This window comes from Papio anubis, chromosome 11 (assembly GCF_008728515.1).
Source record: "Papio anubis isolate 15944 chromosome 11, Panubis1.0, whole genome shotgun sequence".
NCBI classification, from domain to species: Eukaryota; Metazoa; Chordata; class Mammalia; order Primates; family Cercopithecidae; genus Papio; species Papio anubis.
In genome coordinates this window covers 54,745,776-54,765,745 of record NC_044986.1, presented here as the reverse complement: position 1 = coordinate 54,765,745, position 19,970 = coordinate 54,745,776, and the positions used below count along the sequence as shown (strand labels likewise).

The window sequence follows — 19,970 nt, the reverse complement described above, 5'->3', positions numbered from 1 at the left end:
TTCTCCTCTCCTTTTTCATGCAGGAAGGTAGGAGCTATAACCACATAAACTACAAAGCCAAGAAATTAAAAAGTACTATTTAGGAACAAAAGCAAGTTGAAATAATTGAATTGGCCAAAAAACAAATTTTAAAGCAACATACTTTATCCATATAAAATCAAAAACACCAAATACATCAAGCCAAAGATCATTATTAAGAAACCAGAAAGAGTCCCAAACTCAAATAAAGAATTGATTCATGAGATGACAACAAATCATTACTGTAAATCTCCTAGATGAAATTTAGAAAGTAAAGTACCGGAGTGACAAAACTTAGTGTGATTCTGAATCTATTTAAACAAAATACAAAGTACTATAAAATCCATACATTTATTTAGTGTATTAATTTGCCTCCAGCCTTTTGGTTGTCCCTCTAATATGCCACAATGACCCTAATTCAGAGCCCTACTTAATAAAACTTGCAGTTTCAGGCAAAACTTCTCTCACTATAGAAACATATCCCATTAATGTGGGCATGATAATTGCTGATTTAAATAGCAACATTTATCTTGTATTAACAGTAGTCAAGCATAAAGTCAGAATATCACTAAGTTCTGGCTGCCACCAACAACCTGTATAAACTTGAGAAAAAATCAATCTAAGACTATTTAGACCACAATATCCTCGACTAGAAGAAAAAGACAATACCACATCCAGCTTTAAACTGTATTGATTCTTCTGTGAAGTCATTTTAAATCAGTAAAGCTTAAAGTTCTTTACTAAACATTACTTTAGCCAGACAAAAAAGCACTACACCCAGCCCATCATCTTAAAGACTGTCACCCTGTGGCTGAGTCCTTTCCCCCAGGTAATTCAAGGAGTCCAGAGAGAAGAAAAAAGCATACAGGAGTTCTCACTATCAATTCAATATCCAAACCAGGTGAAATCTCCCAGAGTGAGGCTTTCCACACTTTCACAGTCCAGCTACCACATCTGCCACATGGTCTCCAAGCTACATGTCAGGTCAAGAGCTTAGAGTGACAGGCACAGCATACGAGTTACATCTATGGAGGCCTTTACCAGTCAGTCAACAGTCTAGAAGTATCCTCATTTCATGTTATATACCTAACAGTGACACTGGAGCCAATCTTTTCTCTTCCGTTGGGTGAAGAATGACAAGTAATATCAATTCTTCATGTCTGTGACCAATGTAACAGTGCCTAAAGGTTACATAATCTTTAGGTACTTCTGGATCACCTTAATCTTATGAATATTGTGGCCTCACTATGATTGCACTGGCCAGGCTCTATCAAAAACACTATACCCAGATATTGTTGCCACATTTAAAATAGGACACTAATCTTGCTACTGCAAGTGAACAGAATGGTAAGGGGTCTGAAAACTAAGTCATATGATAAAAAAGGAACTAAGTATCTTTGGTGTGAAGAAAAGAAAACACAGAGATGTAAAAAACATCTTTAAAAAATTTTAAACCTCTGAATGTCAAAACAAGGGCAAATGGATGAAAGAAAGGGGGAACATTTTTCTAAAAATTAACACTACCTAGAAATGATCCACCTTGATGATCTGAGACTTGTTCTGTCTTTATCACTGTTATATTAAAGACACAGACGTAACCTCAGTATGATGAGAAGTCTGACTTCTTAAATGTTTTTCATCAAAAAAAACTGCATGCTCTTAAATTGCAATAATTTATTAATCCATTAACGACTTCAACCTATGTTAGTTATTGTTACCTGTTTTTCTTCATAAGACGGTAGTTGTTTTTAGTCCTGATTATAAAAGTAATGGGCGTCCATAATAGGAAAGTACACAAAGAAAATAAAAACCTATCATAATCTCACCACTGAGAGTCATGGTTAACATTTTGTCATAATTCTTGCCCAGTCATTTTTCAGACATAAACATATATAACAAAATGTGAGTCAAGCTATTTATATATGCCTTTTGTCCTAATTTTTGTACTTCTCTAGTAACCAATTTCACACATCATTAAATATTTATAAAAAAGTATGATTTTTAATGCCTACATAGTAATCCAATGTCGGATATACCACTTTTCAAATATTACATGGCTGAGTACTTAGGTTATTTTTAATTTTATTTTAATTATTACAATACTGTGACAATATCTTTATATATGGATTTTCATACACGTCTCTGATAATGTTCTATGTAATATATTAAGACTAAGTTTGTCCTACTCCCCTGCTAAGACACAAAGACAATTTGAATCACATGACATTGAAAAGACAATTAAAAGACACATGATGCAAAGGCAAGGCTCCTAAAATTGGAACTAATCAAATTTACTCCTTCCTCACAAACAGCTAATGCCACCCTCTTCAACAGTTGCTTCTGACCCACACAAAAATGTTTATGTTTGTGTATTATCAGTTAGGGTAATTTTTATCTGCATAATGTCAAAATAGTTCCAAAACCTTAGTATCAACCATAAATAAGGAAGTTTGTATCTCAAGATCTTTCAATTAAGGGAAATGCTGACAAGTACAGGAATTAATGTAAGGATTTAACTAATAAAGGGAGAACACTTTACAAAATAATATACAAACCTTTTTAAACTAATGCCAAACCATTTAAAACTAATACCAATAAATATCTTAACTAGACCTTTCCATGGTTACTTGTACTACAAGTCTGTAATCCAGAGTCCTGTCTTGTGACCCTTCTTAAAAGACCTATTTTCATGAATTCAATTTCATTTTCTACATGATCCAACGCATTGAGTTTGGTTTCAAGAAATCATTTTAATCAATAATGACTAAACTTTCATCAGATGTTGATTAAAGATTACTCAATTAAACAAACGGCAGTAGTAATTAAGTTACGTCCACTATCATTAAACATACATTTTTAAACAATCTGAATGACATTCCTTGCTTCCATGGCTTTAAAAAGAGGAATAATACAGGATATGTGGTTTTCATAAAGAGGTGTGTGAAATGACTGATGAAATAAAAGAAAAGAATATGCCATTACAATGCAACTTGAAGCAGGTGACTCTACAACATGCTAAGACAATATAGACTCAAAACCCAGTCTTCCTGTGTTCAACTGAACACAAGAACAAAACTGAAAGATGAGAAGAATGAATGATGAGCAAATTATTTGATCTTTTTCTTAATTTCTTCTCACTAACCCTGATTTACTAGATTCTTGATAGAAGATGAGGAGCGAATCATAAGGTGTAAAAATAAGATCAATTCTAATCTTTAGTAACTTTCTAGATGATGACTAAACAGCCTTTACGGGGTGGAAAGTTACTCTTCTTTTCTAAGTCTTACAAGCAGCCAGTTATCCCTATCTAGACAGTAGTATAAAGAAAACATGATCATGGATTCTGTCACTGGAACATTCTCAGGGCAATAGTATTGTGATCAGTAATAAGAACTCAGTGAATAAGTTTTCACTAGTAATGACACACATTGGTGGTGGTCATCTTTACTCAAGCTTGGGACCGACAATGTAATGCTGCACAGCTTTCTCAGTGAACCTTCAGAAACCATCAAGACATCAAATACTCTTCACTGCATACCCTTTTATAAATCTGAATTGTGAGCCATATACATGTATTACCTATTGAAATAAATACTAAAATTAAAGCTTTAAAATATCCGAATCTTATTTAAATCAAATTTGATTTGTGTTTAAGCATAATGACTCAGTATTAGAAAAAACACATTCGTGGGCTGGAGTTAACTGAATTCACTTTTAAATAATTAAACCAAAACATATATCCATTACTAGAGGAAATAACCTACTCGAAATATAAAAATAATGGCTAGTGGAGAAAGCCGAAGTGACTTTATCATCTCTGCTGTCCCTCAATAAAAGGACTCAAGTAGTCCCCATCTAAGACTGTCTAATGCACCCATTTTTAGGTACAGAGGGAACCAAATATTTATCCTAGGAATTTTCCTCAGAAGACAACACTTGCTATTTTCCAGTCTGAAAACACCTAAAGTAATGTTTGTCTAAAAACAATGAGTTTGAAAGTTTTAAAAATATACCACATAAGCCATCAATATCTCATTTTTTCAGTCTTACTGTTAGCCTTTGTGACAAGCCATGGTTTATAGGTCAGTTTTCCAAATAAATATCCAATATACTCAAAGAATATAAAATAGCCCTACATTAAAATATATGATGTATACTTTGAGGAAAAATACTGTACATAACTCAATGCAACAAAAAAACCTGGCTTTCATCAATTACAATGATGACTGGATTTTGTCTTCTTCAACCATTGGGATTACAGATTCCTAACGCAGTTTGCTTTGATGAGTCACATGTGTAATACAATCACTGACCCTATCCCCACCTAAAATACTGTAACCCATTTTCCCCTCCAAGATCTGACCATAGTCATTTCACAAGAGAAAGAAAAAAAGAACTGATTAAAAGGAAACAGGACAGACAGTGAGTAAGCCATGAACAACTGCCCAAAGAACTGTAAAAAACCTGGAAGATTGTTTCCATGTGTTTCCATTAGATAGAGTTGCCATTAGGAGTGGACAGAGAATACTGATAAAGTTATATCCATTCCCACTTTTTGTAAGTGTAGTTAGAGCCAAAGAATAAAAAGTACAATTACAAGATAACTTTGCAAAGTTTTAACACAGAAAAACATCTGGAATGGATCCAATGCAAATACATAGTTTAATCTGTAATCCCATCAACCAGGGAATATTAAAAATCATTTAATATATATTTTTAATACACACAGAAAAAAGACACAGGGTGTACAAATAGTTCTCTTTCAAAGGCAAGATTACAGGTTGGGCACCGTGGCTCATGCCTGTAATCCCAGCACTTTGGGAGGCTGAGGTGGGTGTATCACTGGAGGTCAGGAGTTCAAGACCAGCCTGGTCAACATGGTGAAAGCTCATCTCTACTAAAAACACAAAAATTAGCTGGGTATGGTGGTGCATGCCTGTAATCCCAGCTACCTGGGAGGCTGAGGTGGGAGAATCATTTGAACCCGGGAGGCAGGGGTTACAGTGAGTCAAGATCATGCCACTGCACTCCAGCCTGGGCAACAGAGCAAGACTCCATCTCAAAAAAACACAAAAAACAAAAACAAAAAGGCAAGATTACAGATTATTTTTTCTCTTTTTGTATGTCAATTATATACTCATTGTAGACAATTTAGAAATGACGTGATTAAAAAAACAGATTTAGTGTAAAAGACTAGGCGGTTAAAAATCTATAGATCAGACTGAGTATCAAAATGTGACAAATAACATCTACGGTCTTAGTAAATTTTTCTAATTAAATTTTTCTACAGAATCATCTTCTCCATTAAAAGGTATTATAGTTTGAACTGTCCTCCAAAAAGTCATATGGTGAAGTACTAATGCCTGGGAGCTCAGAATGTGACATTTGGAAATAGGGTCACTGCAGATGTGTAATAATAAGATGAACTCACACAAGAGAAGGGTGGGCTGCTAATCCAATACAATTGGTGTCTTTATTTGGACATAGAGACAAGCACACAGGGAAAATGCCATATGAAGATGAAGGCAGAGATCCAGGTAATTCTTCCACAAGCCAAGGAACACCAAAGATAACCAGCAAACCATGAGAAGCTAAAGAAAGTCATGGAACAGATTCTCCCTTCCAGCCCTCAGAAGGAACCAACCCTGTTGACACCTTGATCTTGGGTTTCTAGCCTCCAGAACTGTGAGGTGATAATTTATCATAGTTAAGCCACCCAGTTTGTGGTATGTCAGCCCTAACAAACAAATACAAAAAGTTTCAAAGTATACCACACAAAGAAATTACACTTTGATTACAGCATTTTTTTTCCCATAACAATCTCGTTTTTGGTGAATAGTGCCTGCAAAATCAATTTTTTTCTCCAAATGTCCCAGCCCCTCCCCTCCCCTCTATTGTTGCTATTAGGTAAGACTACATAACTAAGTTTTCTCCCATAGAGTGTGAAAGGAAGTGACAGATGCCACATTCAGGCCTGGGCCTAACAACCATGGTGTGCCTCTCTTCAATACTCTGTCTCCCTCACCAGCACACAACTGGACATGGTGGTGACCAAGCTTCAACAACAGAGATGAAGGCCATGCTTAGCGACAACCCAGATATGTCTTAGAAGGAGCCTGGGTCGCTGAATGACAGCATGGGACACAGCTACCAACCCAGCTGGAAGACTCTCCTTAGAATGCTATGTGAGAGTACAACAAATGACTCTGCTCTTTAAGACACTATATTGTTGGGGTTTTGGGGATTTTTTGTTATAACATCTTAGCCTTTTACCTTTTATCCTTTATTAAGTGTTTGGGAAATAAATCATTTCAAACCCATGCAGTAAAACAGTGTATAGAAAACTGGGTAGATCTCTGGAAAAAACAGTAACGTTGACTCAATGGAAGAAGTGTATAATAAGCTTAACAATTACTATTATAGCTTCAAATTTGAGATAATATGTTTGACAATCTTACTATCTGTAAAACTGAAATGTAAGCTCTTAAAGGAAATATACCAATTCTTATTTTGGAAGATTTTTAAAATTAATTTTATTATTTTCTAATTCAAAAACTTTGAGAGTAATTAATTAAATTGAGCAAAATTTAGTCATATTATGATTTTACACATATTTTTATGGCACAAAAAACCATAAAGTTATATATGAAAGTCTCACACTCCTTATCAAATCTCCATGTAGGGAGAGGCACTATGAAGCTAGGTAGATATCCTTCCAGGCTTAGAAAAGTTGAGTAGTTGAAGTTTAAACTCAGCTAAAGGAGATTTTAACTTTTGCCATGTACACCTCAAAGTAAAAACTAAGAAACATTACAATCATAAGCCTAGATCCTTCATATTTGCATTACTTTAGAGAGAGAAAAATATTTCTTCAAAGACGCTAGTGAACGGCAATGCAGCCTATTTCTTAAATGTTTCCCCAAATGTCATTATGTAAAACTAGAATACGTGTGACTGCATGCAAGTTCCTGGAGGACAATTCAGTATTTCTCCATTACTTCATTCTACTGTAGATGAACCATAATGTCTACTTCTGTCTAGTCAAAACAGTGAAAAATGACTCTTCTGGAATTTGGGCTGTTTCTAACTTAGAGATTTTCTGCTGGATGAGTATGCAAATCCTATATGGACACCTGTCTATGGAAAAGACACTTCCTATTGAACCAAAGAAAAAAATGAGAAGATAAAATGTACTCCCATCTAGTTATTCAGAGACCTCATTAATCTGTGACCAAGAATAGAATCTATGACTCTAACTCATAGTTTGTGGGATACACACATGTTCCTGGATTCAAACGTGTTTCCATTTAAACTACTGGAATGTATATATGTCTCTGCAAACAGTGAGAAATATTAGCAAATCTAAGAATGAAAGTCCTTTATGATCACATACACCATATTTTGACTCAGCTTTTAAAATGTCTGAAATCACAAAGGTGAAGCATCTGCTTTTTACATCTATCTATGATGTTAAAGAAGAACAATGAAGAAGAATCCTTTCACAGATAGCATCTATTTTTACCATCAGAGTCAACCCAAGGGAAATCTATAATTTCTGCTATTTGTTTCTTTTTCATTTTATTTTTCTTTTCTTATTTTTTCTTTGAGACAGGGTCTTACTCTGTCACCCAGGCTGGAGTGCAGTGGTGCGATCATGGCTCACTGCAGTCTCAACTTCCTGGGCTCAGGTGATCCTCCCACCTCAGCCTTCAGAGGAGCTGGAAGTACAGGTGCACAACATCACACCTGGCTAATTTCAGTTTTCTGTTTGTTTGTTTTTGTAGAGGAGGGATTTCTCCATGTTGCCCAGGCTGGATAATTCTATTCTATTCTATTCTATTCTATTCTATTCTATTCTATCCTATTTTATGACACAGTCTCACTCGGTTGCCCAGGCTGGAGTGCAGTGGCACGATCTCAGCTCACTGCAACCTCTGCCTCCTGGGTTCAAGGGACTCTCGTGCCTCAGCCTCCCAAGTAACTGGGATTACAGGCATCTGCCACCACGCCTGGCTAACTTCTGTATTTTTAGTAGAGACAGGCTTTTGGTCAGGCTGGTCTCAAACTCCTGACCTCAAGTGATCCACCCACCTCGGCCTCCCAAAGTGTTAGGATTATAGGTGCACACCACCATGCCCTGCCCCAGGCTGGTCTTCAATTTCTGAACTCAAGTAATCCGACAGCCTTGGCCTCAAAAAGTGGTGGGATTACAGGTATGAGCCACTGCACCCAGCCTATTTGTCTTCCCTTGTCTTATCCTGGTTGCTAACCCTGCCCGCAGCTAAGGCCAGGGCATTCTGAAATGCTTAGGTATTGAGTGTAAGTTGGAGATTAACCAATGTCAGATAACACCAAGTCAGGGGGGATAGTACCAAAACTGCAACAGCCTGAGCCTATAAAGTAAGGTGGAAAACTCGTAGTCCGGCACATTCTATTTGGCCAGTAGAACATTTTAAAATTTGTTTTACTTTAAACATCTTTAGAAAAGATCCCCCACCATATTCATCATATAGGATAGTGTACCTCACCTTGCACAATACACCCCTCCTATGTCACATGCCAGCCAAATGACGTATGAATGCCACATGAATTGATCCACCTCCGAGCCCTCTTACATTTTGTTTATTTGCCTTCAAGCAAAAATTTCATTAGATTTTCCCTGGAAGGAGCCTTCTTGGAATGGTTACGTCTCATACAGCATCCCCCCTTTTCCTGGCTAGCTCTGTTTCCAGCTCCCCTATGGAAACCTGTTCTCCTCCACATGAAGAGGAGCGTCTGGGGGCTTCTAGGGTAGCTGATGAGATAAGTATATTTCCTCTTACTTATCACCATGACAAGAGTAAAAGGCAACTTACCTTTTGAAAAAAGTCTTCCCCACTTCTGCCTTTCCCTTCAGCAGCAGCTGTAAATAAAAATGTGCACATTTAAAATACTTTTTCAATGTATGTATTCAAAAAACTTTTGAGCATCAGATATGAGGATGCAAAAGCAAACAAGATGCCAGCCTCGCTCTCCCACAGCTCAGTTCCTGCTAATATGCCTCACTGGGATGCAAAATTGGTAAAGACTAGCACGCTAATCCATCAATTACACATCTCTAGGTTATTTAACACTCTTTTGCTTTGTCTGAAAGACTCACGAACCCCTACACACTTAGATAATGAAAGTGATCTCGGCCTTTCATAGTTAAAGAACTATATGAATAAATGCAACTCTCAAAGTAATCAACTGTAACACTCCAAGCACTTCCTATCTGTGATCAATCCCAGGCAGAAGAGGCTGCCTTGTCAGCAGGTGGCTCATGTATATGGCCTACTTCTAAGCTGTTTCCATTTTATGCTTTACAATGAGTATATATTCTACTTGAATTTCAATTGGCATCATATACTTTTAATTCACTCCTTCATTTGTATATACAAAGAGAGAAAAAAAGAAAAACAGAATTAAACAGTAATGGTGAAAGTCACAGCCCACAATAAAATTGCATGTAACATTAATTAAAATATCACTGTATTTGAACATCATTTGTATAGATAAATGGTAACCCATGAATACAGGACAAACCCATTTCTCAGTCTGTGTTCATAAGTCTTGTGACTATGAACATTTTGTATTCATTTGTGTTGCAGGGTGGGGAATTTGACAAGAGGAGAGAAGTGATAAAAGAGTCAATAGCATCTTGCTTGCAACAGACTCAGACTGCATCTTTCTAAGGCCAAACAGGACTCTGATTCGGGTGTAGGGTGGAATAGTGGTTAATGAGAGAAGCCTGGTCAGGACAAAGAAAGGTGCTGAAGTAAAAAGTACTGGAAATTAAAGTCTGGAAGACCACAGTAAACCAAACACCTGCTAGGCAATACCTCAGCACAGCCATGTTTGTGAGCAGAAGTGCATGTGTGTGTGTATCCAGAACACTTGTTAAAATGACTAAAGACCCAAGAAATAGGGCAGAGCAATCACTTAAGAATTCCATCTGTCACTTGGCAAGTTTTGAGAAGCATCTACCATAACTTTGACACTGTTAAGTGAAAGAGTCAAAACTTGGGAGGCCGAGGCAGATGGATCACGAGGTCAAGAGATCAAGACCATCCTGGCCAACATAGTGAAACCCCATCTCTACTAAAACAAAAATTAGCTGGGCGAGGTGGTGTGTGCCTGTAGTCCCAGCTACTTGAGCGGCTGAGGCAGGAGAATCACTAGAACCCAGGAGGCGGAAGTTGCAGTGAGCCAAGATTGCATCACTGCACTCCAGCCTGGCGACAAAGACTCTGTCTCAAAAAAAAAAAAAAAAAAAGATTCAAAACTTCAGAAATTCTCTCTGCCCTCAAAGAAATAACAAGTATTTAAATTTTTTTTTCACCAACTTAAATTTTACAGTTAAATATAAGACACATTGTCTATTTTTGTAGAAATGTGTATTTTTTACCAACACATTTTTATCCAAACAACAGATTGCAGAGTACATGTTTCTGGAAATTCCAAGGACAATCTGAAAAAACATAAAAACAAGGGCTGAAAAGGAATTTAAAAATTGCCTTCTAATGTGTGGTAGGGCTGAATAATGACTCCCGGCAAACAGGTTCATGTACTAATCCCCAGAATCTTACATGGCAAAAGAGATTTTGTAGATGTGATTAAGTAAAAAGATAGGAAGATTATCCTGAATTAGCCAGATGGGCCCAATGTAATCGTGTCCTTAATGAAAGAAGCAAGGGGCTCAGAGAACAAGAAAGTGATGTGACAATGGAAGCGCAAGGAGAGATGGTTACATGACAACAAAGGACAGATCAGAGATGACCAAGATTTGAAGACAGAGGAACAGGCCATGAGGCAAGGAATGTAGGTGGCCTCTAAGAGCTGGAAAAGTCAAAGAAATTATCTTTCCCTATGGCCTCAGTAGAGAGTACAGTCCTGCTAACACTTTGCTTTCAGCCCAGTGAAAACCACTTCGGATTTCAGACCCAAAAAGTAAGATTTCTGTTGTTTTAAGCTACTACACTGTGGCAACTTGTTACAGCAGCAAAAGCAAACTAACCTATAATGCTAATGTCTTTTTAACTTCTCTTTTTGAACAAATTCCACGTCATCAATAGCATGAACTGCACCCAGACACTGTCACGCCAAGTGTCAGGTTTCAGCCCAAGTGGAGGACCAAGGGGAGGGGGTGGATGAGTGGTGAGCAGCTGAAAGAACACTCAAGGAATCATAGGGAGTTGTGGCATGGCTTTATTCTCTCTCGGTGCAAGTTAGCCTGGGCACCAGCCGGGGCACGAACCGTGGGTGCAAACCTGGGCGCGAGTCAACCCAGGCGCAAGTCATATGTACAGCGTTAGCAGGGTAATTATACCTTTTACAGACAATAGTGGCTGCAAGCCAAGCACGAGCTCACATGGGTGATCACCACGTGTTGTGGTTATGTAATGAGTGAAATTGTGCACATGCGCTCCAAACTCCAGACTCACACGCTAGACCGGATGTCTGCCTTGGCCTATACTTGATCACATCAGATTCATTTTCCTTATACTCCACCCCCTAGGCCAAGGGAGACACAGGCCTTGGACACACAGGTCCAACACATAGGCCTCATACATAGGCTCTGGGCATGCAAGCCAGGCCCCAGACACACAGGTCCGACACAAGGCCTTATACATAGGCTCTAGGCACACAGGCCCCAGACACTCAGGTCCAACATATAGGTCTTACATTCCACCCCCTAGGCAAAGAGAGTTTTTCTAGTGGGGAGACATGCCCCCAGGGTGGAACCCTGGACCCAGAGGCCACAGCAGTAATACATGAACAACAACTCCAGGTTATGGTGGGCAACCACCTCATGGTGACATTACACCAATGTTGCTTTATACATTTAGTCAAGCTTTTATTTCCCTGCCTTTAGGAGCACTGGGGCAGGCAACAATAGGTTACCATTAATCCCTATACCTGGTCGGAGGAAGTCATCCTTCCTCCCATAGGTTTTATCACATGGCTTGGCCCTATATGGGCCGGTGACCAACTAACTGGCCACTTCTGTTACTTTTAGTAGTTAACCACAAGGCTAAGCCTCAATAAACTACCAAGCTATTGCTGCAGATTACTGTTGGTGTCACCACCGTGGTGATCACCACTCACACTGCCCTGATTTCAGCCCATTGGCTACTCTGTCCATACCTCGTATCAAATCATATGGTGTCAGTACTAGGGTGAACTGTGACAGCAGTCCAGGCAATAGCAGCACCCAAGCTAGACCCATTCATATACCATGCTCTATCAGGAATGGAGGGGTGCCTCAGGCCCCATGGCCTTATCTTGCATTAGGACTACAAGTCCCAAGACCTCCTGCAACTCTGCTGCTAAAGGATTTGTACTCCATGTACTCCACTGCTCCAAGTAGGCACCACACTTTGCTAAAGTGGATGTCTGTGCTAGCCCATTCTGGGGAGTCATTATCCATGAAGGCATCCATCCCACTATCAGCTAAGTCATCCGCACGACGACTGCAGCCCACCCTGCCATGCTCTCATGAGCCTGAAGGGCAGCATATGCAGTTACTAACTGCTTCTCTTATCAGTGAATACTGGAGCTCAGCTCCTTTCCACAGTTGGGACCAAAAGGCTACTGGCATTCTCAAGTGCTCCATGCACTACTATAGGCCCCAGGCAAAACTATCTGTGGTCACATGCACATCTAGCTCAAACACGTGCCCCTGGTCAACTACCCGTATGGCTTGTGCCTGCTGAATAGCCCACTCAGCTGCCAGGAAGGTAGTCTCAGCCACACTATCTTAAATCTAGGCAAGGGGAGCGTTGTCACTTCTAAATCTGCAAGAGAATCAGAAGTTAACATAGTATCATCAACAAGACCATGACATATGGTGGGACTATGCATATAGCCCTGCAGCAACACTGAGAAAGCCCACTGTTGCCTTCCCATGAAGGCAAACTGTTCCTGGCTCTCTGGAAAAGAACTCATCGGCCAAGTCCACCACATAGTGGTACTGTCTCAGTTTTGTCAAGCCCACTGATAGACGGCATGGCTGCCAAGCCATGTGAAATATCCATGCCCAAAATGTATCTGTGCTGGTGTCTACCAGCACCAGCACTCGCTATACGCTGGTGGGGGAACAGTGCACTATGAACTCCACATGTGGCCTCCAGTCATCTGGTGTTTCCCCAATTCAAACCTCAGTCAGTTCCCTCATCATAGAGAAAAGGCTTTACACCCCCAGCTGGCTATAGCACATATGTAGTCTTTGAGCTGAAGTGCCCAGGTGGGACCAGGTTGTACAGCAATGTCCTTCTCCCACTTGGGCATTTTCTGGAATTGCACAAAGTTAAGAGTACTTCATTTGGCTGGCTGCTTATCGATTTTCTCTCAGTCAATCCTGGCCAAAATCAAATCAATCCACATCTGTGAGCATGTCACTTGTTGGCGCCCCCTTTTCTCCAGTTGGGGGACCCCTGCAGGCAGGGCATCTTCCTCTTCTTTATGGTGCAGACTCCTCGGTCCCACCAACAGCTTCTTCAGTATCAGAGGGGGATCTCTGGCTGAGACAACAGCCCCAGGCCTGCATTCACAGCAGCCTCTAATTCCTTTCTGAGTTCTGTAGCCGGGCCTCCAGGCACGCCGCCTGTGTCTGAAGGTCCCCATTTATGGCAGCTTCTAAATCTTTTTCTGAGCTGTGTAACCAGGCCTCCAGGCAACCAGCCTGCACCTGGAGGGCCCTTACCTCTGCTGCATCCCTCAGGAACTGAGGGTGTACTTTTCATAGTGCATTCAAAAATTCCTAACCAACTCTGCCAGCAAAAGCTCACTCCTTCTCAGTGCTCTGCACTTCCAGCTGCTTCAGCACCTTTTCCATGCTCGTGGAGGGCCAATCTACCGCCACCTAGGTTTCCACCAGAGCCCATTAAACAGTACAGCTGCCACTGGGCACCACAGCCCATGTTGCAGTCACATGCCCAACCTGAAATCAGTGGGGACCAAAGTCTCAATCTCCTCAGTATCCTGCCGACTATGCCAAGTGTCACGCCAAGTGTTATGTTCCAGCCCAAGGTGAGGACCGAGGAGTGGATGGATGAGTGGCAGGCAGCTGAAAGAACACTCGAGGAATTGTAGCGGATTTCAACATGGCTTTATTCTCTCTCTTGGCACGAACAAGCTGATTGGGGCACAAGCTGCACATAGTGTCAGCAGGGTAATTATACCTTTTACAGAGAGTAGTGGCTCTGAGCAAAGCACGAGCTCGTGTGGGTGGCCACCTAATGTGCCTCATGTGGTGTGGTTACATGAAGAGTGGAGTCGTGCGCCTGCACTCCAAACTCGCTGAGTCATGCTAAACTGGATGTCTGCCTTGGCTTATTCTTGACCACAGCACATCCATTTTCCTTACACACTGATATAGGCCGTTTGAATCACACATTTCTACGGAAACATTCTCTATAGTCTGCTCTGCAAACAATGATTTTCATTCTCTAACTTGAAAATATGCCAATATTAAAGCTCAATAAAAATATAAAAAGTAAAGTTGAACAAACTTCTAAGCAAACTGGCAACTGTGGGTGGCCCTAGCTAAAGGGAACACTCAGGCAAGATAAAAGGTCAGTGCCCAAACCTAATGACAAGTGTCTTGGGGGGCACTTAGCCAATTCTTGGCTGTCTTTGTCTAAGGCTAAAAATAGTTTTAAAAGAGCCACCTTCAATGATACCCACTTTCACATGGCAATAAAAGTAACAGATAAGGACATGGAGAGTCAAAAAAATATCTAGTGGCATTCAGGAAACTTCTGTGAAAAGAAATTTTTAGAATCAGATATTTTCAAAGGTCTATCAAGCAAAGTAGATAATCACCCTTTTTACCACACGAAATTCCTGCACAACTTAAAAGTCATCTGTTGAAATTTCATTATACAACTATATTTATTACAGAAACTTCCTTGAGGAGACTTATTTTGCTCAAGACAAACTCATTATATCACACTTTGTCATGCCCCTTCATTCCAAGTCCATCAAAACACTAAACAGCCTTCACAGAATGGCCCTTCAACCTCCAGATGAATAAAAAGGGGGAAATTTCCTAAGTTAGACCTAAACTACTATTAACTCTGTTCCAGGGGGGAAAATCACTAAAATTTAACCAGAAACCTGCACCTTTAGCAAGTTTATGATTTGAGGGAAAACAGCAGGCAAGAGCCAGAAATGGCAAATTACATTCACTGGCACCAAAAATCTTTGGACTTTTTTTACTCCAAGTGTTTGTGTGCAAGAAATTCTAAATCTGAGCCTTATTTTACCTCAATTCTGATGTATCCATTTCCCAAGCCCATAAATACCTTGGTAAAAGACCCTGATGAGCTGTTGGTTAGATCACGGTCTCAGGTGCAAATGGTATTGAGTCCCAACCATTAGCACTTCCTAGGAAGAAGCATCCTCATTTCATTCCCAGGATGCCAGGTCACCTGAAGGACTTTCACTGACCCCAAGCAGATAAAGCTATCAAAGGCCACAAGAGACTATTAAAAGAGTGACAATTCATTAAAAGTCTTCTCTTCCCCCAAACACAGATTCTTCTGAGCCCAAATTTGAGAGTCTAATTCTCCCACTTAGTTTACATTCATCAGTATCAAAATATAGTCTTTCCAAGAAGTGAGAGATTGGGGAAAAGGGTATCACTGAAGAACATTTTTCTCAATATAAAATTAGGCATTTAAAATGCTCATTTAAAAAAAAATAAGATAAATAAAATGAAATGCTCATTTTACAGACCCAGAAAAGCTGACACTTTCATTCCGCAAATACTTACGACTTAGGTTCAATGCTAATGAATCAAAATAGGCAAGGCCCTACCCTCATTCAAATTACAACCCTGACCTGTACAATATTCAAAGCAACCTAACTGGTGAGATTAAGCCAAAGTTAAAATTCAGTTCTCCTAGCAACTTTCCCAGAGGGTTTTTCACAGTCACAATTCTACCTAAATTAAACTTATTATCAATTTAATTTAGCTATTCTCATTCTAGACAATGCACTAAAAAGTGAATCATTTCACTCCTAACCCAACACTGAAGCTGGACAGCTACTGTTAGACCTGAAGAACAAAGGGCACTTATAGGGAGACCATTAGAGAGTTGGATTAGAAGAAAAAAAAAATATATGAGATATGATATATCTTGACTCAAATCATTTCCTTTTCATTATATTTGGAGGGCAAAATGGTGCCTGTGAAATGAGCCAAACCATACTTTATGTCATGGTATTGCTTGACCTTTGAAGTCTGATTACACTCTGTGCTAAAATACTTCTATTGAGTCTTTGCAATCTTAGACACTGATACTCCCTCATCTTTTTTATTCCACAGTAACATGAGCACACATATAATGATTTAGCAGGTTTTTCTTAAACTGTCTTTACAATATAACTTCTGCCTGATGTTCCAAAGTTTATTCACTCGAATGTAAAAACCCTGGATTATTCCTGCCAATGAAAGCAATTGTCTTTATTTTCATGACATAGAACTCCGGGAATAAATTACTTCAATACTACTGAAACGTAGCTGGCTGAATGTGCAGGTAAAGCATTTCATATTTTAAGCTGAACAATCCATTTTTTATGTTTATTATAATTTCTCCAATGCTTTGCCATATTTTATTTCATATTTTTGCTTCACAAGAAATACGGGATGGCAAAAGCCACTGCCAATAAAAACAGTAAAAGTTGAAACAGGTGTAAACTATTACAATCCCCCCAAACTACACAGCAAGTCCAGTTAATGACTGAATTAAATGGGAGGGGGGAGTTTGACTTTAAATTCTTCCTGGGGCACATGGAAACTTCTGTTTAAATATCCTTTTCATTTTGAAATGCTTTTCTCTTATAACATCTGATGCTTTATGTAGCCAACTCTAAAAACACAAAGACTATGTTCTTCACATTTATAATACAGTATGAAACATCTTTAAACATTACCTTGATAAACAATGGGGTTTCTTCCCCTTTCGAATTTGGCAAGAAAAAACCAAGTTCAAATTATAAAAATAATTGAGACATAATTCTTCAAATCCATTAAGAATCAGGGCATTCCTCTCCATCTTTTTTTTTTTTTTAACACAACTCAACACATTTGCAACTAAGAGGGCTGCTGTGCCTTTAGGTCACTTGAAAGATAAAAAAAATCAGGTGGCCTGATTCTTGTACACAAATATTCTACTCAAAATTTAAAACATTCCCTTATTGTATCAATTTAATCCATGTGCTAAAAGAGCTATGCTGTACACTTTATTCTGTATATTAACTGCTTCCAGAAAACTGTATGTCAACTGTTTCCCTGACAACCCAGCAAATTCAACTGAAAAAGGAATCAGCACAAAAGATGTAGAAGATGCATTTTCTAGATATTCCCAGAGAAATTTTTTATGTTCATGAATTATACCTTGCACTTTGGACTGGCATGCAAAGCTCTAAGAGCCAACTGAGAAAAGAGTAGTCATTAAGTTTATTCTTAAAGTTTTTTCCACTTCTGAATTAAAATCATAGTCATCATTAAAATTAAAATCATAGTCATCATTGAAACACTCTAACCAACTGAAGAACACTTCTAACTTTAAATTTCAACAGTGAAAAGTGTCATCTGAATGCTGTATCTCATAAGTGTGAGAATTTTCAGACCCTATCTTTCCCCTAACTCTCTACCTAATTACCAGGCTTCACTGTGAACAATTCAAATTCACCGGCCTGTAAAAAAGTTAAATAAATAGGCCTGTTGAGAAAAATCAAGAATAGACAAAAATAAATATAATTTTTCTCTTAACAGTGGCTGGATTAAGGATGCCTTTCTTCTTCATTTTTAGTATTTTTTCTTAAATATTGTTTATTTTGCAGTTAAATTCCCATGGTCAAAAATGCAACCTTAACTTGGTTTTTTAAAGTATAAAACAGAACGTACAGGCTGGGCACAGTGGCTCACACCTGCAGTCCCAGCACTTTGGGGGCCGAGGTGGGAGGATCACCTGAGGTCAGGAGTTTGAGACCAGCCTAGGCAACATGGTGAAATCCCGTCTCTACTAAAAATAGAAAAAAAAAAAAATTATCTGGGAGTGGTGGTGCATGTCTGTAATCCCAGCTACCTGGGAGGCTAAGACAGGAGAATCTCTTGAACCTGGGAGATGGAGGTTGCAGTGAGCCAAAATCATGACACTGTACTCCAGCCTGGGCAACAGTGTGAGATTCTGTCTCAAAAAAACAAACAAACAAACAAACAAAAAACAGAATGGCTTAAATTCTGTATAAAAGTCTGTACATGTACATATACAGACACAAGTATAAACAAACATGCATTTAGATATATGGATACGTAGTGAATATGTCAGAAAAAAGACTGGAAGGATAAATATCAAAATATTAATAACAGTTGTTATTTGAGTGGTAGAATTCTTGGGTCTGCTTATCATTTTTTCTTTGTATTTTTCAACATACCTTTAAATGGCTTGAATTGCTTTATAATTAGAAAAAAATCAGGTAAAAATTATTTTTAAGTCTTCCTTCCTATTTGAGAATGAACCAAAGTTTCACCATTACTGGTCTGTCACAGCATTATTTTCAGCCCACAGTGTATACGGCAATCATTGGCAAAAGTACGAAAATCAAATGTAGATACAAGCTGCTGCCTAAGGAGACACAATGAGTAATGCAATATCAGAGATAGATAACAGACAATCAATAACATCATACCAGGTATAGATCTTAGGCTTTAACCAACCTAGTACTTTCTAGAATGAAACACTGATTTTGTGCAGCTCTCAGTGGAGAAGTTTTAATCATTTAGGCCTATAGTAGAATCTTCGCAGCTGAAAACAGTAAAAAATTTAATATTTGGAAAACGTCTGTGAGTTATAGCCAAACTCAATAGCTAGCCAAAGAAGACAGAAATAGACACCCTTCAAAATGTGTGAACCACAAAAAGAAAAATGTATATACATACATTTCCAATCCTAGGCTGTTTAAAAACAAAACCCACTTTCGCCGAAAGGTCACATCAAATGAAACATGAAATAAAACAGAAACTTACCCCATTATCAAAGGGCTCTATGGCTCAGAATAAAAACAAAAAAGGGAGAGAGATTATCCATGGCAATTTGGGACAAGAGGATGGTCCAATAATTGAACTATCCAAGACATCCTTTGAGTCTGTGTTTTAAAATTTCATTTCCCACAACATATTTTAACAGAATAAGAATTAGATTATGATGGAGGTTAGGGGGAGGATTCCTAATCCATCTAACAGCGGGGACCACTACTGCTCCATAAGACTCTGCAGATTATACACACTTCTCAAAATGTGGATTGCAGTTTTTTCATATGTCAAATCTTTTTCCTGCCAATATTCCAATGCCGGGAACAATCTAAGACAGTGTTGGCCCTGCCACACTCAAGGCACAACAGAAAGCAAGCAAAGGCCAGCATTCTCTCACCTAGGGGATTTTAGTTTCAGAAAGCATCTGTTGCTATCTAATGTAGGGAAACATATATTCCCAAAAATCTGAGAACAACTACATTACTCACTGCTTTAAGCAACTTTTAACTTGAACTCTTTCGGTAACTTTTGCTAAGGGTTTATTCAAACTTCAAATTTATTGGCCTGACAATGAAGACTTCCTGGTGGACTGATGACCCAAACATATGTCAATGGAATTTCAGTCCAATGATTAATAGAAATGTTGGTCATGTCAAATGCCTCGCTTTCAGACGCTATTTCTTCTTATATAAGCAATCCCTGAAGCATCGTTTAGTCTGGCCTGAGGTCATAACACTATTTGAAGACTTTGGGTATTTACATAATTTCAATTTTTTTTAGGAAAACAACCCTAACTCTTTACCAAAATCTAAACAATGTTCACAGTTTAATGGAATTAGGAATACCTAATACACCACCGTGAGATTATGCTGATCTTCCTGTAGAACTA

The 19,970-nt window shown here is 38.8% G+C and overlaps 1 protein-coding gene across 1 annotated transcript in view; it reads right to left on the bottom strand.

Annotated features, from left to right (window-relative positions):
* Window positions 1-19,970, bottom strand: part of BICC1 (BicC family RNA binding protein 1) — a 326,785-nt gene that overhangs the window by 200,443 nt on the left and 106,372 nt on the right. The window contains 1 exon segment of the mRNA XM_021943438.2: window positions 8,874-8,920. Within this exon segment, the coding sequence (XP_021799130.2) occupies window positions 8,874-8,920 (47 nt within the window).